Source organism: Talpa europaea, assembly GCF_964194135.1.
Source record: "Talpa europaea genome assembly, chromosome: 13".
In the NCBI taxonomy this organism is placed as follows: Eukaryota; Metazoa; Chordata; class Mammalia; order Eulipotyphla; family Talpidae; genus Talpa; species Talpa europaea.
The window spans coordinates 24,002,186-24,021,305 of NC_140080.1; the positions used below are offsets into that span (position 1 = coordinate 24,002,186).

The 19,120-nt window shown below is 37.4% G+C and overlaps 1 protein-coding gene across 1 annotated transcript in view; it reads right to left on the bottom strand.

Moving 5' to 3' along the window:
* FBN2 (fibrillin 2) overlaps window positions 1-19,120 on the bottom strand; it is a gene marked incomplete at both ends in the record, with an annotated part of 253,753 nt that overhangs the window by 13,098 nt on the left and 221,535 nt on the right. Inside the window, 13 exons of the mRNA XM_084251943.1 lie at window positions 1,221-1,346; window positions 2,587-2,793; window positions 4,280-4,405; window positions 7,742-7,873; window positions 8,649-8,771; window positions 9,773-9,892; window positions 10,445-10,570; window positions 10,864-10,929; window positions 11,720-11,872; window positions 12,488-12,613; window positions 15,643-15,762; window positions 16,223-16,351; window positions 17,911-18,027. Coding sequence (XP_084108069.1) covers window positions 1,221-1,346; window positions 2,587-2,793; window positions 4,280-4,405; window positions 7,742-7,873; window positions 8,649-8,771; window positions 9,773-9,892; window positions 10,445-10,570; window positions 10,864-10,929; window positions 11,720-11,872; window positions 12,488-12,613; window positions 15,643-15,762; window positions 16,223-16,351; window positions 17,911-18,027 — 1,671 coding nt within the window. The remainder of the gene's footprint in view (window positions 1-1,220; window positions 1,347-2,586; window positions 2,794-4,279; window positions 4,406-7,741; window positions 7,874-8,648; window positions 8,772-9,772; window positions 9,893-10,444; window positions 10,571-10,863; window positions 10,930-11,719; window positions 11,873-12,487; window positions 12,614-15,642; window positions 15,763-16,222; window positions 16,352-17,910; window positions 18,028-19,120) is intronic.

Genomic DNA, 19,120 nt, shown 5'->3' on the forward strand with positions numbered 1-19,120 from the left:
AAGCTTCTTGCAGGTCACAGACTGTGCTGCAGAACACACACTTGTCCCTTCAGATCCAGTCCTATTCTCACCCTATTCTCAAGTTCGTGAGATTGGGCTGTGTGGACACCGTTAGCGGGCTGGTTTGCCATCTGTCTTCCGGATGGGCTCAGGCTGACTGGGTCTCTGGGTCAGAAGTCCAGCACCTCAAAAGGCTACCCTCTGTGCACAGCCCTCTTCCTAGGGTTTTGTAATGTTGTCTCTTTTCTTTTGGGCCAGGGATGGTACAGCCCCAGCACACAGCACTATCCCTTGTGGTTTCTCCTCAGCTGCCCAACTTAAACTATCCTCATTTCAATATGCCACCTCTTTTCTGCCAGAACTTTGATTAATAGCAAGCTGCTTCCATTTCTTTTGTATGTAATATTCACTGATGCCCACGAATGCTGGAAACTAAACTCTCATCTCCACCAGGTGAGTTCAATGCTTACTATGAGTCAGTTTGGTCATTCTTCTAACCTTCCCATTATGCCAGATGTGTTTATTATTGAAATAGGAATGCAGTATCTTGTAAGATAATGAAATATTAGGAGAAAGGAGTATTAAGGAAAGCTAAGTTGAAAAGAGTATTAAGAGAAAAGAATATTAGGAGAAAAGAGTATCAAGGAAAACTAAGTTGAATGCTTTGGAAAGACTGTAAGAGCAAGTCACCTCCCCCTCCCTATCCCTACCTCAACTGTTACAGAATGCTGTGCAACAGATAATGAAGAATTAAATTAGAAATTGAAATGGTAAAAATGTAAGCTTCTGTACTTGGGACTGCTTTGCACATAGAAATTTTAGATGATGCTTAACTGGTATAGTTTATACAAAGACAACAATGAGGAACAAGCAAAAAATATTTGCCTTCAATAGATAAACACACACATTCACCAAGAAAAGTTCTTTTCTTTTTTCAAAAGAATGAAAAATATGCATTTTTATGTTTAATTAAAGCATAAAATGTTGAAAGTGTGCTTTTGTAATTTTTGTTTCTCTGATTGAACAGATGTTTTGATAAACTGTCACATTATTGAACAAGGCTTTATATAGTATTGTGATATTAAGAATCACATCATGAAGAAGAAAGGCATCATTTTAATAAAATTTCAAAGCTCCAGAATAAAAAATCTACCAACAATAAGTGATTGGAAGTACACAGTAGTTGACATCACCCCAGCCACAAAGGTGGCTCAACTTACCTACACATGCAGTTCCACTGATATCTGTGGTGTAGCCAACCTTGCAGAAACATCGAAATGAACCCATGGTATTGATGCACTGGCCATTGGTACAGAGGTTTGGCATAACCTTACATTCATCAATATCTGTGGAATAAAAAAAGCCCAAGTAAAACCAAAAAGAATGCAAGATAAAACTAGTTGGAGATGAAAAGAAATTAAGAAACTGACATGAGAGTAATAAGATAATTAAATAATGTCTGGCAATCAACATTGATAATAGTGCTTATTCAGGCAAATGGAAACATGGGAGGGAAAGAAAACTAATTTGAAGTGATGGGGAGAGATAAACAAAGGAAGGTTATATTGAAACCCCTGTCCAAATCTACTCATTTTATAATCTAAATATGAATTATTTGGGGGGTATCAAGAAGGCTATCTTGATTGGGGAATGTATTTTTCAAGATGGCAGGGTAGGAAGATACTGAACTCTTGGTCTACTATGGACAATTCCCCTTTAAACAGAAGGTGACCCCTTTGAACTTTGGAATTTGTGATGATTTCCCAGAGCATGGTCTCCAATTTGCACTTATGTTAGACTCTAAAGAAAAGGATTTCATTAGTAAAGCAACGATGCACAAATGGTGGAAAATGGTATCTTTTAGTTTGTTGTACCAAAAAAAAAGGATTTTTTAAATTATGAGATTTGGAGCCTCCCCAGTGGTTCAGCAGGTTGAGCACAACGCTGCGAAGCTGTCCACAGCCTTTGCAGCGCCGGTTCGATTCCCTGCCAGCCAGGGAGATTCCCACATGGCGCCCGCTGTTCCCCTCAGCTGTGTACTTCGGTCCTTTTGCCTGTTCTGCTCCCTGCTCTGTCTCTGGTGAATTCTCTCACCCTCCCGTGCCTCTGGCTTGTACCCCAGTGCTTGTGTAAATAAATAAATCTTTAAAAAAATTATGAGATTTGTTGGTTTGTAAGTGTATTGAGTTCTATGAACTATAAATGACTTCCTGTGCACACTCAGACAAATAAGCAACAGTCATTTAATTAAACTGTGTAGATATAGCTTGCCATGGCCTTTCAAATCAGATGGATGTGTTCCATTTCTGGGTTCATCACTTACAAAGGGTGTGACCTTAAGAAAATTACTTACTGCTACTTTTGTGCTTCAATTTCCTCATTTGTTAAAATGGGGGCAGTAATAAACTCTGCCTCTCAGATTCGATATGAAGATTAAATCTCTTAAAACATTAGCAAAGCCCAACAAATATACACAGATATTTTAGTTATTATTAAGTCAGTTTTTCACTTTTCCTTCCAATTTTTAATCTGTATTCATGAAGTTCACTGCATTGACAATATGCATGCAAATCCTCAGTGCCTTACCTCTTCCGTCAGTGGTATATCCTGGGCCATGAGGACATATCTTTTTGTACTGGGCAGTTCCAGGAAGTGGGCAAAGCTCACACTGGTGACCCCAGCCTCGCCCCCCATCACAGCAACACTCTGACTTTGTGACGAGATTGCGGCTGCTTGATGCCATCTGACACATTGTCTGCAACACCTCTGCAAAGCAGAGTCCCTGTCGATTGTCTGAAATGAACAGTAAAGAAGCATTGATGTCATGACACTGTCACTTCATTTTCTTTTTTTTTAATTGCTCATTCTTTTATTGACTGGGCTGGGAATATACATTGATATGTGTGTGGAGACAATTCAGGGATTTTTGTTGCTTTGTAAGTGCTCATGCCGTAGGATGAGGTAAGTAACTGTTAAAGAAGAATGTGATCAATCTACATGTACTGATATGGAACGATACCAAGTAAGAGATATCTAATGAAAAAAGAAAATGAGTAGACTAGGGTAAATTATGATTTCATTTGTGCTGAACATGAGTTTTTAAATACATTTCATTATCTTAAATTTAATAGGAAAATCAATATTTACCTCCTTAAATAGGGCAAGCAGTAATTTTTTTAACAGGTAAATATTCTTTTATACGATCACAGTGTTTAAGACAACTTAACAATTAAAAGTTTTGTTGGAGGTTAAGTTCATATGAGTAACAAATTTAACAAAATGTAGTACCATACTTTCAAAATAGATTTACGTTTTCCCTCTTTAATCCATAAAGGAACTAAGTGATAGTAATTATTCCCCTTTCAAAAAGCAAATAAGTATCAGGACTTGTTTTTGAAAAGTCATTGCTGGACTATGTCATAAATCTAGGTACAGATTCAGTTTAGTCTCTCAATTTTTCTACATCTAAAAGACTGTCAACATTTGAACTAAGTAAATTTTTTTTTTAGTATAAAGGAATTTACCTATTGTAAATGGGCAAAAAATTCCTTACTATGGTTTTAAAAATCATAATGAAACTGTTAGTAATATTAAGAAAAAAATATACTTTTCATGTAGGTTTTATTTTCTGTTTCTGAAAAGATTGATGGTACTAAGGCATAAAGGAAGACCAAAAAAACCAACCCCCAAATATGTTTTTTTGACTAACAATTTCCTAGGATTTAAAGCATGTGGCATCATTCTGAGAACAATTTAAATTTGCTCATAAATAAAATGGTTTGTAATGTATGCATGTTAGCATTAAAATACAGCTTAGTGTCTGAGATTTAAATTTTCCATAAGAAAATACATTGTAAAACATCTTTCTGTACCATGAAATAAAAATTAACCTTCATTGCTTTTGGAAACATGGCATTTACTTTAATATCATTAATATAGCAGAGCTTACCTCACATCACCAATATTTTCTTTTCGAATTAAGTCATCCTCTGATGTAAGTTTTACTAAGGTCACATTTTCCATAGAGCTTAATTAATCTTAATTTTAGAAAGACTATTTAAGATGGTTGTTTACATTACACACAGATTGTGCATACAACACACACGTACAAATACGTCATTTTAATACGTCTGTACCTTGAGGAAGAGAGGTATGTGAATTACCCAGATTGGGATATTTGTTTAGCAGACAAGGATACATATGTAAGAGCTCTTCTGTGATGACTTCATAAAACAGATGTTTTATTTACCAAGTAAAATATACTCATATATCAACTTACCAAGGCATTCAGTGCCTGAGGAACTTGACTGAAATCCTTCATTACACTCGCACCTATAGCTCCCAATAGTGTTAACGCAACGCCCATTTTCACAGATTCCTGGCTTGGTCCTGCATTCATTTTCATCTTGAGAAAAACAAATCATGTGAATAATGATCAGGTTCTAAAATTATAATTTATGAATTGTCTTCTAGTGCATTTTTATTTAAAAGTTCTTCACTGAGATACTAATATGATGGGTTAAAAACTATTCATGAGCGAATACTGATATACTTTTAACTTTACTTCAACCTTCCAGGTGGGTTCTTTCTTAACAAACTGTTTCTTTGTTCTTTGTCTTTTCCCCTACCCCTCTGTGGAGAAGAGGTGGTGTATGATGGAGATTTGAATGTTGGCCTTCCAAAGGATGCCTAGAGTGCAACTGTTTTTGAAGGGGCAATGTGCTCTTTTGATAAACATTTAAATATTTTCTACAAAAATTTTTTCCAGGGCCTCCCTTGTGGTGTAGGTGGTTGAGCACAGTGCTGTCAGGCTGTGCACAGCCTCTGCAGTGCAGGTTCGATCCCAGCCAGCCTGGGAGATACCTACATGGCGCGGCAGACCTCTCCTGTCTCGCCTGTTGCTCCCCTCAGCAGTGTATTTCAGTCAGTCTGTCTGTTCTGTTCCCCACTGTCTCAGGTGAATCCTTTCACCCTCCCGCACATCTGGCCTGTACCCTGGTTCTTGTATAAATAAATCTAAAAAAATTTTTTCTTCCACAATTCTCAAGTATTTTGAATATTTATTTTGTTTTTTCAGTTTTCTTCTCCCTCTCATCCCAAGGATTTCATTTATGCACATATTGGATTTCTTTCTCTTCTACCTCTATCATCCTCATATGAATCACTTTCCTACTCACATTTCTGATTTCTAATTCCTTTCTTTTTATTTTTAATATGACTTTAGTTTCCATTGAGTTTCATTTCTTTTCCTGAGCTCTGCTAAATCATTATCTCTTGTTATTGTTTTAACTTTTCGATTTCTTTTATCTGAATTTTTTTTCTCAATGATACTTCTTAGAGGTCACTGAAACTGCTTTTCTTAACTCTTCTGTTTCTTGAAGGGTTTTATTTTATTTCTTGTTTATTTTCCTTTCTCCCTAACTCCCTCCCCAAGTAGGTATTCATTAGTTGCAGTCTTGTGTAGTTATTCATCTTGCAATGATTTTCTCCAGTTCAACTTACTTGCTGAAATAGTATAGATGAAGATAGCAGTTTCAACTCAACTTTGTTGAATGAGCCCTCTCTCACCAAATCTCTTATGGTATCTGTCCTTGCGGCAAGTAAACTCCAGTTTTCAGGTAATTTAGGAGATCAGTGTGGGCCTACTTAAAATTCTGTAAGACTGAACATGTCATCATGTTTTCTTTTTCACTCTAATGTCTCTGACACCGCAGTGCAGAACTACTGGGCTTCTACAAAAACATTACCTTCTCTCATTCCCTGCTGTCCCTAATCTAATCAAAGATAGTTGGACAATCTTCTTAAATTGGGGCAGTTTCTTTTAGACCTGTCTGTATTTTGGTAAAGTCTGAAAAAGGTGACACTGAACAACTTTTATGATTTTATTTGAAATTTTATATTTGAAAGATATTCTTTCATAGTATGTAGTTTGGGGTCCATCATTTCTTCTGTCCCACCATATTTCTAAAATTTTTAGGGGATGGGAATGAGGTAACACATATTATTACATATTTAAAAAAAAATACTGTCCCTTCTCCCCAATAGCACCGCTAGTATGTTAATATATTCACAGAAGTATTGTGTCAGCATTTTCATGAAATTTAATGATCTTGGTTAACTTTTTATATTTATTACATTTTTTCTATTAATCCACCCAATTTTTTACTTAAAAAAATTCTGGGGCACAATAAACTGCTCAGTCAAATTTCCACCTCTTTACAGAAGTTTTAGATTTCCTACATAATTTCAGTTCTTTAACCTGTAATATATTTTAGTTTTTGTTGCATTTGAAATTTTGAGGGTAATTTTGTTGGATTCCATTTTCACTGAACTCAGCATTTTTAATAACTTTTTGGTGGCTGTATCTTTCATTCTAACATTTGTAAATGTTTTATTTATAATACCATTTTGGCCACTTATTATGGAATTTCTAATTGTAAAAACATGTCAAGAGTTTTCTGATGATCAAAAGGAGTTCTGTAGAAGTTTCAGCTATCGGCATGGTATAGTGAAAAGTTTGAGGACCAGAAAAGTATCAAAACCTCTCTCTATTGAAGCTTCTTTTAGCAATGACAAAACAAATGTATAAAGCTGTCCTGGTCTTTTATTTAAAAAGGTAGTCATGAGATAACAGAATATTTGAGCTGGAGCAGACATTCTTCTCTTCCCACCCAAATCATGTATTTTCTCATTGTAGAGTTGGTGAAACTGGGGCACAAGGAATGAAATCACTTTCAGGTTATTGAACTTAGTTATGGCAGATTTAGAAGCAGAAACCAGAGTCCTTATAAGACCACAATTTCTACTATTCCCTTCCCAGGAAACATACATCTAAATGAAATGACAGTATATTAAATTCAGCTAATTTCAAAAATAAAGCATTTTATATGTATAACACACACACACACACAAGTGTGAAGAAATGAAAATGAATCTCATATACAAGAAGAAAACGAGAGCTAATAATATTTCCTGTCCATGTAACCATCTACCCTTCCATACAGGTTAACATTTCACTTTTATTTTGATGTTTTTTCCCCAAAATAAGAAGTCATTAGTAATTTTTAAATGTTCCCCCCAAAACATCTGCACTGTTCTAGGCATTGGAATTTGGGAAGGGAACAGCAGATTCTTAATTGAGGTGAGGGAGCCACCTACTCTCGAGGAAGAAAGGAACTGTTTAGGGGGATGCAGTGTCCCCAGTGACTACATCTGGGAAGAACTGCTGAGTTAATGGATACAGTGGCCATGATCAGCTTGCCTGGTGTGAGACTTTGGCATTTATCATAAAAGTCATAGCATTTTAAACTCTTGGAAGTCAGCTTAGAGCTCCAGCCCTACTTCCTCACTCTGAACATGAATTAAACAGAGCTATCTGGCCTGTAACAGTGTCCTGGAGATTATCTGCCTCTTTATGCTCTTCTCATTCATGAAATGACACAAAAAATAGAACATTAACTCATACTTTCACATTTTGCTACATGAAATGATGTATTTCAAGGGGTTTTTCTACACTTCTAAAGTTAGTGTTTTAGATGTCCAGGACATAGGAGAGGCATGACTGCCATGGCATTATCCAGAACCTATTATGCTGGAATGGAACCTAAGAAATCTAGCCAGCCTGGAGACAGCTGGAAAAATATTTAGCTTGCAGTTAAGAAGATTCAGGAATAGCACCAGAAATTTAAACTTGAGTAGGAAATGTTAAGTACACAGCCATCATCATCCCTTAAAGCCTTACCTACACAGCCTTCTCCATCAGGCCTTCGGGTCATGCCAGGGGGGCAGATGCACATGAAGGTGCCAATCAGATTCTTACACATCATGCCTCTTGATTCACAGTCATGTAACCCTTCAGCACATTCATCCAGGTCTAGCAAATATTTTTCATAGGAAAAAATAAAATTAAGAAATTCTCAGGAGCAGGATATAGTTTAGTACTTTTAAGTCATATATTTGGTCTTCAATTATATTCCTATTGTGTGACAGAGAAAGAAGGAACCCAGGGCCTCCCCGGTGGCGCAGCGGTTGAGCTCTGGGTTGCAAGGCTGCCCGCGGCCTCTGCGGCGCCAGTTCGATCCCCGGCTGCTCCCCAGCCACCGGAGGAGGGTCCCACATGGTGCGCAGACCTCTCCTGCCGCCCGCTGCTCCCCTCAGCAGTGTACTTCGGTCCTTCTGCCTGCTCTGCTCCCCGCTCTGGCTCTGGTGAATTCTCTCACCCTCCCGCGCATCTGACTGTACCCAGTGCATGTATAAACAAAACAAACAAACAAGCAGACAAATAAATAAATGGAACATGCCTCTATTAAAAAAAAATTAAAAAAAAAAAGAAAGAAGGAACCCACTCTTTTAAAGCTGGGGGCTATCTAAATTTATAATAGTTTCAGCATTGCTCCTAATGATAGGAAATGGGAATCTCTGCAAAGAACCCAAGAGTGTGACAATGGTGGTTTTCTCAACCCATGTGTGGGTTTGACTTGATTGGACAGACCATCAAGTGTCTCCTTATCTTGGTATGGAAATCTACCAGCAAAAACACTACAGATACATTTCCAAAAATCTCTAGAAGATAGCTGAAAACTATAAAATCATTAAAATATATTTCCTGCATAAAAAAGTCCTAGCAACTCCCAAGCTAGTGGCCTTACCTTTGCACATCTTCTGGTCTTCCCTGAGGGCATAGCCAATGGGGCACGTGCATTCGTAGGACCCAAAGGTGTTCATGCAGCGGAAAGCACAGAGCAGTGGGTTCTGGGCACACTCATTGATATCTGATCAAAGAAAATGGCAGGCATGTGCTCAGCCTAGACTTCTAATGATTTTTATCTATCAACTCTGATGCATTTATTTGGTGGCCTAACGGAAAATAAGAGAGTAGTAGAAACTTCCTCTTCCAGTAGGCACCTAACAAATTCATCTTCCAGCAAATAAAAATATGAAAAACTACTGAAAGTGGTTTTTTAGTGATTAATTGAAACTCAGCAAGCACCCAGTATCTTTTTTTTCCCCTCTAAGATTACTCTGCAGATGGTCACAGTGCTAGCAGCAGCCATACATGAGAGCTAAGTCTTCAATAGAAAATTTCTGTGTCTGTTCTTCTATCCAGAGGAATAAGGGAAGGGAGTGTTGGGGAAACCGATTCTGCTGAATAGTGAGTGAGGATCAACAAGGGAGAGGGCCAGAGATGGAGAAACATTATATATAAATACATACGCATACACACACACACACACACACATATATTTTGCATAAACTCAACCTAGGTTGCTGATTTAATGATGCATGATGCATATTTGGGCCAAATGAAAGAATCTAGTCATTAATGTTTAAAGGACAGAATTGAAATGTGAATCACTATCTTCCACAGGCCTGATAGTCTTACTTCTACATTCATCCAAGTTATCTGATTGTTAAAACAAAAGCATCAACATTCTTTCAAGTAATAAAACTGATTCCAGAACACATTATTTGCAGTATCGAAGGCATAATCCAAAATGAGGCAACATACTGAGGATCCAAGAAAATGTGACCCAATCTCAAGGGAAAAGACAATCTACAGATGACAACTTGGAGATGCCCTAGAGCCAGGTTCTGGAATGAGCAGACAAGGGTTTTAAAGCAGCTATTATAATTAGGCTTACTCACTGAGGCAAAGGAAAATCTTTCTGTGATGAATATAATCATCAGTAGAACATCGATTTAATATAAAGGCTGAGACATTAAAAAAAAAACTACTAAATCAAGAAGAAATAATAAGAAAATTGTCACTTGCCTTCACAATTCATCATGGGCCCTGGCTCAAAGCCTTCATTACAGTTGCATTCAAAACTCCCAATGACATTAGTGCATGTCCCATTTCCACATGGATTGCCAATTGAACATTCATCGGTATCTGAAAAAGATAGGAAGGTGCCACAAACTTTGGAGAGGTTTTAGTTTAAAGGAGCACACTCATGAATACCCATCAGGCCCTCGCACATTTCCAGGATCAATGGAAGGCACACAGAACTCATACATAGTGTCTCACTGGTCTTGGCTGCCGTATGCCAGACAGAGAATCTGAAGGATCAAGTGTACAATGCTCTGAGCCCCAAGCAGCTGCGCTTGCCCTAAAATTCACATAGTGAGGGATGTGGTCTTTTGCTATCAGAGCAGACACAGAAAGTCATAAAAATAACGTGGCTCTTTTTTCCCAGTTAGTGGTGTTAGCAATTGCCAATCTCTAAGCACAAAAGCATTTGTGTATTTGGTTGAAGGCAGAGGTTGGGCAACTCCATCGTTGCATTTTCCAGTTCTACTGGGAAAAATATAGGATGGGAGAAGAAAGACTTTGCAGCTATTATGCTGGCTTCGTAAATCCAATCACCACCCAGGTGCTTAGAGGCCTTTTGTTGAATATGAGAAATAAAACAGAACCTTAAGGTTAATGTGGAGTCAAACTTACCCACACAGCGTACTCCTGTGTAATCAAGGTTGTAACCCATTGGACATTCACAGCGAAAAGACCCATCTGTGTTGATACACTGACCATTTGAACAAATGCCTGGGCTCTCAAGACATTCATTGACATCTAAAATATAGAAATGTCCATGAACTTGCTTATACAGAAAGACATGCCAACACTGTATATATGTATTCAACCAGGTTTAAAATTTTGAATACATATAATTTTTAACCAGAGAAATACATAATGTATTTCATATATCACAATAGTCTTAGGATCAGTATAATGCATATGGTACAATAAATACTGAATGCATGCATTAAATAAATTATACTATATATTATACAGTAAAATTAGATTTATGAAGTAAACGTACAATAATGTAAAAGACTAAAGGAATAAAATACATCAAACCACACCTTCACGTGTATCATGAAGACTTGGAACAGTTCCATGGCCATAAGGACACAAATCCTGGAATGCAACTACAGAGAAAATATAAGTTCCCCATGATTGAAAAATCTCAACTACAGAGAACTTAAGAACTTATTAACAATATATATCACACTGACTTAATATTTTCCTCTACATGAAGCTGCTTCTAACAAGAGAGTTTTCATTTTTATGATTTATTTCAAAAAGAACCCCAAGCATCTTTAGAGAAGGTTACCTGAGCTTGCCCAGCTCCTCCCGAATGCCACCTACTGAGGCTCTGATTCTTTCTGTTTGCTCATTTAACTATGAGCAGCCAGAGAGCTCTCTGCCCCTTCCACAGAGAAATCACCTCTGACTAAGAGGTGATTGCTAGGAACCACCTTATAATTTACCTGCACTAATAAGACCTGAGAGGCTCTTGGTTTCTTCCTGCAAATGGCCATTGTGTTGACTCAGCTTCTCACAATGTTATTGAAGGTGCTGAGAGGCCCACAGCCTGTGATACAGAACCCACAAGGGACTCCTGCAGCAATTTGGAATATAATTTTCATCTGCTTCTTGCATCTCCCGTCCTGTACCTCTCAAATTCATTCCTTTGAAAACAAGTAATACTAACCTTGGGTGGAGGGGAGTGAAATAACAAGGTAATTCTACCTGTGCTTACACATGTTGAATACAAAAGTTGAAAGGAGTCCCTCAGCTGAGGTTATTCACTGAACCATCAAAATTCATACATGAGGGGATAATTCCACCCTCAAAATACTCATAAATTACATAGTCAAACTGCCTTTTCTACATCCCAAACTAGTGCACAATGGTATTTTATATCATTATGCTTACCTTCATCATCTTTGGGGCACAGTTCACAGGGATCCCCCCAGCCCTCTCCCGGCATCTTACTACAGCAGCATTTTGCCTTTGTGGTATTGAAAGCTTTAGGTACAGAACACTTTCCATTTTCAAAGTTTGTGAAGCAGAAGCTCTGGCGAGTATCTAGTCAAGAAAGCAAACATGGTCATTTCAAAAGACAGATTAATTCCTATATAACTGTTTCTGACTGAACCAGTGCTCATGGGCTGAACCTACGATGCAGGTTAGAATTATCAGTTAAAAGACAGGTCCTGAAATCCTCAGCCGTTAATTTCACTTGTTAAGTTAAGCGGACTTATCTATAAAAGTGTATTTAATCATTTAATATGCTTAAGGTGTTTTTATAATGTGCTTAGGAAATTTGAGAAAGTATGTTCAGTATTAAAAACTGAGACTTCCATGTAGAATCTCTCATTTGACATTGCCATGTGATAGCTTAACAGAGAATTCAGGCAACATCAAAAGTAACTTACATACCAGCCTACCAAAAAAAAAATCTGTCAACAACCAAATGAAATCAAGGAAAGGATATTTTTCTCAATATAAATTTTTTTAAATGTAGAAACAGAATCAGTAATTCACAATGCCTTAAGTCTGTAAAGTTTTGAGACCTGAATTTTCTAATTTACATATGATATATTTACCACAGGTGTTGACCTTGTCATGACAAACACTGACATTACCTTTACTGTCCAGTTCTGCAGCTCCAAGGGCAAACTGTGATAAAGAAAAGCTTACCAAAGCACCTCCGGCCGTTATCAGACAGGACGAAGCCCGGAGGGCAAATGCACTGAAAGCCCCCGGGCGTGTTGGTGCAGGAGCCGAAGAGGCAGATGTTGGGGTCCTCATCACATTCATTTATATCTGCGGAGCAGCAGGACAATCAATACTGAATCAGATCACTTCTGTTGAATATTTGAAAATAATGTGTTGCTGCTACTAAATCTACTAGCTACCAGCTATTTAATATGAAATGACATGTATGTATTTAACTTATTTTCAAAAAAAGGATTGCTTCATAAATCACAGATTATACTCGGTCTCAATTGAGGCTATGTCCCAACTCCCAAGGGATGCCCAGCTCCCTGGACTTGATCTTTAGGAGTGTCCACTGACTCCTGACATGGCCATTTCAACCTCTTAAAGCGACCTCAGCCTCCCCTTGGCCAAACCTGTTCTGCCAGAGGGCACTCTTCTCTGCTGTCCCTCTCAGTCACCCCTATTGTGAACCTGAATCACCCTTATTTCTCCATTTGACCTTTAATCTCCATATGCACCAGCATGTGGCCTGTAAGTCTACCTCCTCAGTATATATCTAAATCCAGCATCATTTGCCACCTGGATTACTGTAACTCTCCTGACTGACATATGTGCCTCTCCCTCTCCTCTCTTTACAACAGGCTATCTTTCTAAAACACACTTCTATTGGGAAATCAGGTCAAGGGAAGTAGGGTGACTCAGTGGTTTGAGAGTTTTATTACTTCCGCCTTCACTCCAGGTTGGTTCCTTAAACAAACATTCCTTAGTAGTGATGCTTCTTGGCCTTTTCTCATTGGCAGTGCTTATTTAAAGAGCAGTTTTCATTAAATGAATGCACATTCCACATTGCCATGCACATTAGATTGCAAGCTTCACAATGACATAGACTTTCTGTCTGTCCAATTCACTACCACACCCTCAGCTTCTAGCATAGTGCCTGATACATACTAAATTCTCAATTAATATTTGCAGATGGGTCATGCCCAATCTTTTCTTTAAAAAACAAAACAAGGGCCTCCCTGGTGGCGCAAGGGGTTAAGCATAGCACTGTGAAGATATCTGCAGCCTCTGCAGCACAAGTTCAATCCCCGGCCAGTCAGGGAGCAACCTACATGGCGCAGCAAACCTCTCCTGACTTGCCGGCTGCTCCCCTCAGCAGTGTCTTTCAGTCAATCTGCCTGTTCTGCTCCCCACTCTGGTGTATCCTCTCACCTGACCCCCACCCCCTGCACCTCTGGCCTGTACCCCAGTTCTTGTATGTGTAAATAAATAAATCTTAAAAAAAATTAAAAAACAAAACAAAACTCCCACATGTCTCCATACTGCCTACAGGACTAAGTACAATCTGAGTCAGTCATTCTGTGCCTCGTCCCACGCTCATGCTTCCTGTGTTTTCAAACAGCCTCTTGACAAGCCACCCTCTCACCAATTCCATCATTACTCAAAGCCCTGACAGTGCCCTCAAATCCTGAAAATACCTCAAGTACTGTGTCTGCCACACTGAATTGTCAGGATAACTTTACAGAACAGATTTACTTACAAAATATCTCTTTATTACTCAAAATATCTCTGTTAGGCAGTAAGGTTACCCGGAGGAAAGGACAGTGTTTTTACATTTCCAGTATCTTGAAATGTGTCAAGAGTTCACTGTAATGTCCATTGAATGTAGAGGTGAATTTGTGTGTGTACATGGGCATGTACTCATGTATACACAAATGCATTGTGAGTGAGTATGTGTGTATAATCACTAAGGAAGCACTTCATCTGGAAAACACTGGTAAAAGACATTACTGTAAGGAAATATTCTTAAAGTAAATTAATAGGCAATTTTTCAGAGATGCAAAATAGTGTCCTTGCTAACAATAGATAATAACATATTGTTTCTGAAAGGTAATTAGATGTAACTAAAGCATTTGTTTTTAATAGAAGAACAAGCAGTCATTGCTTTTGGCTAAGTGAGAATAGGAAGTCTAACAGACCTGATACAAAGAACCATCGGTTTTTCTAGCTCTCTTCTGGTGCCTGACATTACTGTTATGGTTCCACAAAAGGATGGCTCACAGGGATAATCATGAACTGAGATTACATATAGATGAGAAAAGCAGAAGAAAGGATCTTAAACTTCCAAGAAACTTCTCGTTAATACGATGATAGTATTATCAACTACTTACTACTTTTTGAATATGGAAAACACTAGACAATTTTACAATGAACTAAGAAAAGGGAAATAAAGTGAAGCCCAATTGGAAGGACAAGGGATGTTCAGCATATGTAGTTACATGGTCTGAGAAACAATTAAACTTGATCAAGTGCATGTGCGCAACTTCCTTCAGCTCTGTCTACATAACTGCCTTTACAGTAAACAGTGGAACTACATCTCCTATAGGGAGAATCTTGCCAAGGGTGATAGCATTTATTTTTTTTTTTTAAATCTGGGTAAGTTAAAGGCTTAAACCTCTTAGCAATCCTTTCAGGTTAGAGGAACCACACTAAGATGCCGGTGCTTCTGAATTTCAACAAGATTGTAAAACACAATTTGTAAAAAAAGTGAAATAAAGTAACCATAAAAAGGTCAGCCTTTAACATGTCCACCAAGCAACTACAGGGACCTACTTTTGATGTGGTTACAGTGTTCTTGTGTGCTAGAAGACTTTTAACAGAAAAACATCTGTTATGACAAATTGATTAATATTTTCTGTTTTGACATGAGGCCTTCCCAAGGAAAAAAATATCTCAACAGCATTGTCAAGATTTTCTGCTTCACATTTCTAGCACTTTAGACACCTTTAATAGCTGTTTTAAAGTTGGTTGCCAAAGATTACAATTTTTGTAGACACTCTTTAAATTCAGTAGAAAGTCTGCTGACATTTGGAAAAAAGATTATACTGAAAATTGTTGGACTAGTCTAAGATTACTGTTAATGAAAAATCTCACATCCCTTAGTTCTTTATTCCCACCACTCCACATTCAAATCATGTCTGATGGTTCAATAAAACAGATGTAGGCAGCTGTATGTTTCATTCCTTGGGTTGGAAACCTTGCAAAGGTTTGGGATTAGGATATTTCCATAAAGTTTATACTAGGTTTCATAGTGAAGAGTTCCCGGACCTCAGAATCAATGTTTTTAGCCTTACCAATGCAGTTCTCACTTTTTACTTCATACCCTGGAGGACAGATGCACCTGAAGGATCCCTCTAAATTCTGACAGGTGCCAGGTGAACAAGAACCAGGAAGGGCAACACACTCATTAGTATCTTTAAAGAGAAACAAGAGGGGAAAAAATGATTAAAGTATGAGATAACTGTGTACTGATTTAATCTCTCTGCTCAGTAACATGAACATGAATTCCACCTGAGCACTCTAATCTGCCAGAGCACTATGAATAAATGTGTCCTGACATATTCTTTTGACACCTTGGCTCTTTCTCACTTGGCAAGAGGCTAAGTTTCTTCCTTTCCCTACTTTTATTGAGACATGGGTAGCCTCAAGCTCTGCCCCAATGAAAATACTGCGCTTATGAGTCACTCTCAATTGTTAGCTTACACCTTATATCAAAATTTCCCAGGATAGCTTATCTTGATCATATGATCAGATGGTTAACTAAATTGTGAGAGTCTCTAAGATGAGGGGTGTGCATGTGGGGGATGTGGTGGAACTCACATCATTATTTCATAGAAGAAAACCACATAAATATTTTATTGTTTAGCTGCTCACCTATACAGTTCTTGCCATCTGGAGTAAGTTCATAACCTTCATTACATAAACACTTGAAGGAGCCAATTTCATTAAAACACCGCCCATTTCTGCACACCTGACCAAAGAAGGAGCTGCACTCATCTATGTCTGCAAGAAAGTGAGAGGTAGCTTTACAGAGGCACCTGGGTCACAAGTTGTAACTTAAACACATATATTCATTGGTATACATTTGCTGAAATCTTACATTACCAATCCTTATCAACACTAGAAAATATGGCTCATCCCAGGTGGTTCATGTGATTGATAAGGTTACACAGATCCCTATGGTATTTTATACAAGGAAACATTTTTGATTTTAATGTAATTCCTAAGTTTATAACCAGATAAAATTTGAAGTTTTAATGTGAAGCTTTCTTTTCTTTCCAACTGGAATGTATTTATTTTCCCTGAGGCAAAAGGATATGCGAATTTAACCTAATTGCCTCATTTGCAGATGACTTTACCTGGATATAAGCTAAGCATATTCACAGGACAAATAGGGTGCATATGAAATGCAGGAAAAGCAATTATTTCAAAAATACTCCAGAATTGTGGTCATATTTTGCTGACAGAATAAAGAATTTGGAAAAAATATCCGTAAGTGATAGGTTTTCAGTCAAGTTTAGGACTGTCTTCATTTGAGTAACTTTCTGAGTTTTTTGAAGGCTGTACTTTCATCAGAGCCATGTCCATAACTTTAGTTCTTCCTGGCAGGACAAAGAAACAAGGATGTCATTGAATAAAATGTCAAGTAAGCTCTAATTTTTTTTTTACAATTAAGGAATTTAGAAAAATAAAGAAAAGGACCTATGTCCCCAAGAGGACATGAATTGGATTAAATAAGGCGGTGGTTTTGAGCTGTGATGGTGCAACATAATAGAAAGCTTGAGTGACTTTGACATACCTTACACGACCAGGGAAATTAAGAGATGGCCTGTTGTAAAGCACCTGCTAGGGCCTGGCACACAGTGAATAACGTATACTGTCAATGTTTGTCGTAAGTGCCTTTACCATCTCCACTAGGAACTTCACTCACTCATTATCAATTCTTGTTTCAATTACTGTCTGTCAGGGTAAAAGACTAAAATCCTATACCTATACTGCATATAAGACAGTTTTATTTTCCACTGAAACACAGTTGTCCAAAAGCAGAGATAAAATACTTTTCTGAAGACTGACTTGGAAACCTAGTCAGATACACTGTTTCTGTGGGAAAAGGCACCCTCTGCCTTCAAAAACTGACAGATAATGAAGTCAGAAGACACAATATGTTTCTAAGTTGGATAATGATAGCATTTGAATATAAGTCAAGGATGGGTTATCTGAAATATTTGTAATAATACTGAAACAATGACAGGTTTGTCTTCGATCCCATCTAAGCAGTAAAATAACCTGAAACCACAAAAAATTATTCCAAAATATTTACTGTCATCAGTATGGCCTTTTTTCCTGGACTGACTGTTTGACTGACAAAAGCACTCAACACTGCACACTGTATTGTGATCATCTCAGCCAACAGTATGTCTTAGTTAATAGAAATTAGTTAATGCTATTACATATTTTTGGCACACTGGCAGTTTTGTTTTAACATTTATTTATTCTTTTATTTTCTATTTAATTACAATGTGTAAAAATGAAATAAAATACAGACTGACTGAAGCACTTACCCAGGCAATCATTATTATGAGTCAGTTCAAACCCAGGGTAGCAGAGGCAGTTATAGGAACCAACAGTGTTTTTACAAGTTCCATTTCCACATGGATGCCGTTCACATTCATCAACATCTATGAAGAAACAGTGACTCAAAGGAATTCAATTTTTAATTAAAAAAAATAGGCTATTAGACATTTACATGAGAAGAAATACTGACTTAGATTTTTCTCATTCAATACTAGGCACTGTTGATTTAAGGAAGATAAGTATGAGATAGAGAAAAATCTGAAGTATAAAATTGTAAGAAATAGGTGCAATTTAATTATTTACTGGCACATATAATATTCAGAACTAGTCAAAGCAAGCATCCATTTAGTAGAGATATCTGAATGAAAAGTTTGCATGTGAATTGCAAGGAAACCAATCTTTTGAAATATCAAAACAATTTATTCTTAAACATTATAAATACTCCTGATATTTACATATATTAATTTGATTAGTGAAATAAAGATAAACTTAAGTTTTCTAAGTTTTATGAATGAGTGTAATCCAAATTGAAGGATTTCAAAATTTCAAAGAACTCAAATTTATTAGTCTTCCCCCCCCCAAAAAAAAAAAACTGAATTGAAAAAATATTTAGAAAGCTAATCCACCATATATAAGAGAAGACTCCCTAGCCATGAATTCCAGGCTGCTGAAACTCCTCTACAATGAAAAAAAGGGCATTGTTCCTTAGAGAAGAAACTATTAAAGGGACATATTACCAAGCAGTTTGGCTGACTTCTATCATGGATGAATTGTTATGACTGAGGACAGGTTTCCTTCACTGTGAATCTGAAAAATAATTCTCACCTCTATTTCGGCAAATCATACTCTCTCAGACAGTACAGATTAAGAGAAGCAAGTATTCTAAAAAGTTCATGCAAATTGGTGTCCTTTGCCCAAGCAACCCCTAGAGAATTTTTCCCATTTTCATTGGAGAAATCTACACAGGAGCTTGTGGGAATCAATGAATAAGTGGTGACATTCCCCAAATGTTCTTCTGTGTTTGGATACATCAGATAGAAAAGTGGGTGTGCAGCCCTGAAATCTGACTTTACTGTTCATATAGATAGTATCTTGAACACCCAAAGAGTAGATGTACAACTTTAGCCTTTTTTAAACTGAGAAAATGCTGAGAGGAGAAATCAAACAATAATGTAAAAATATATATACATAAATATT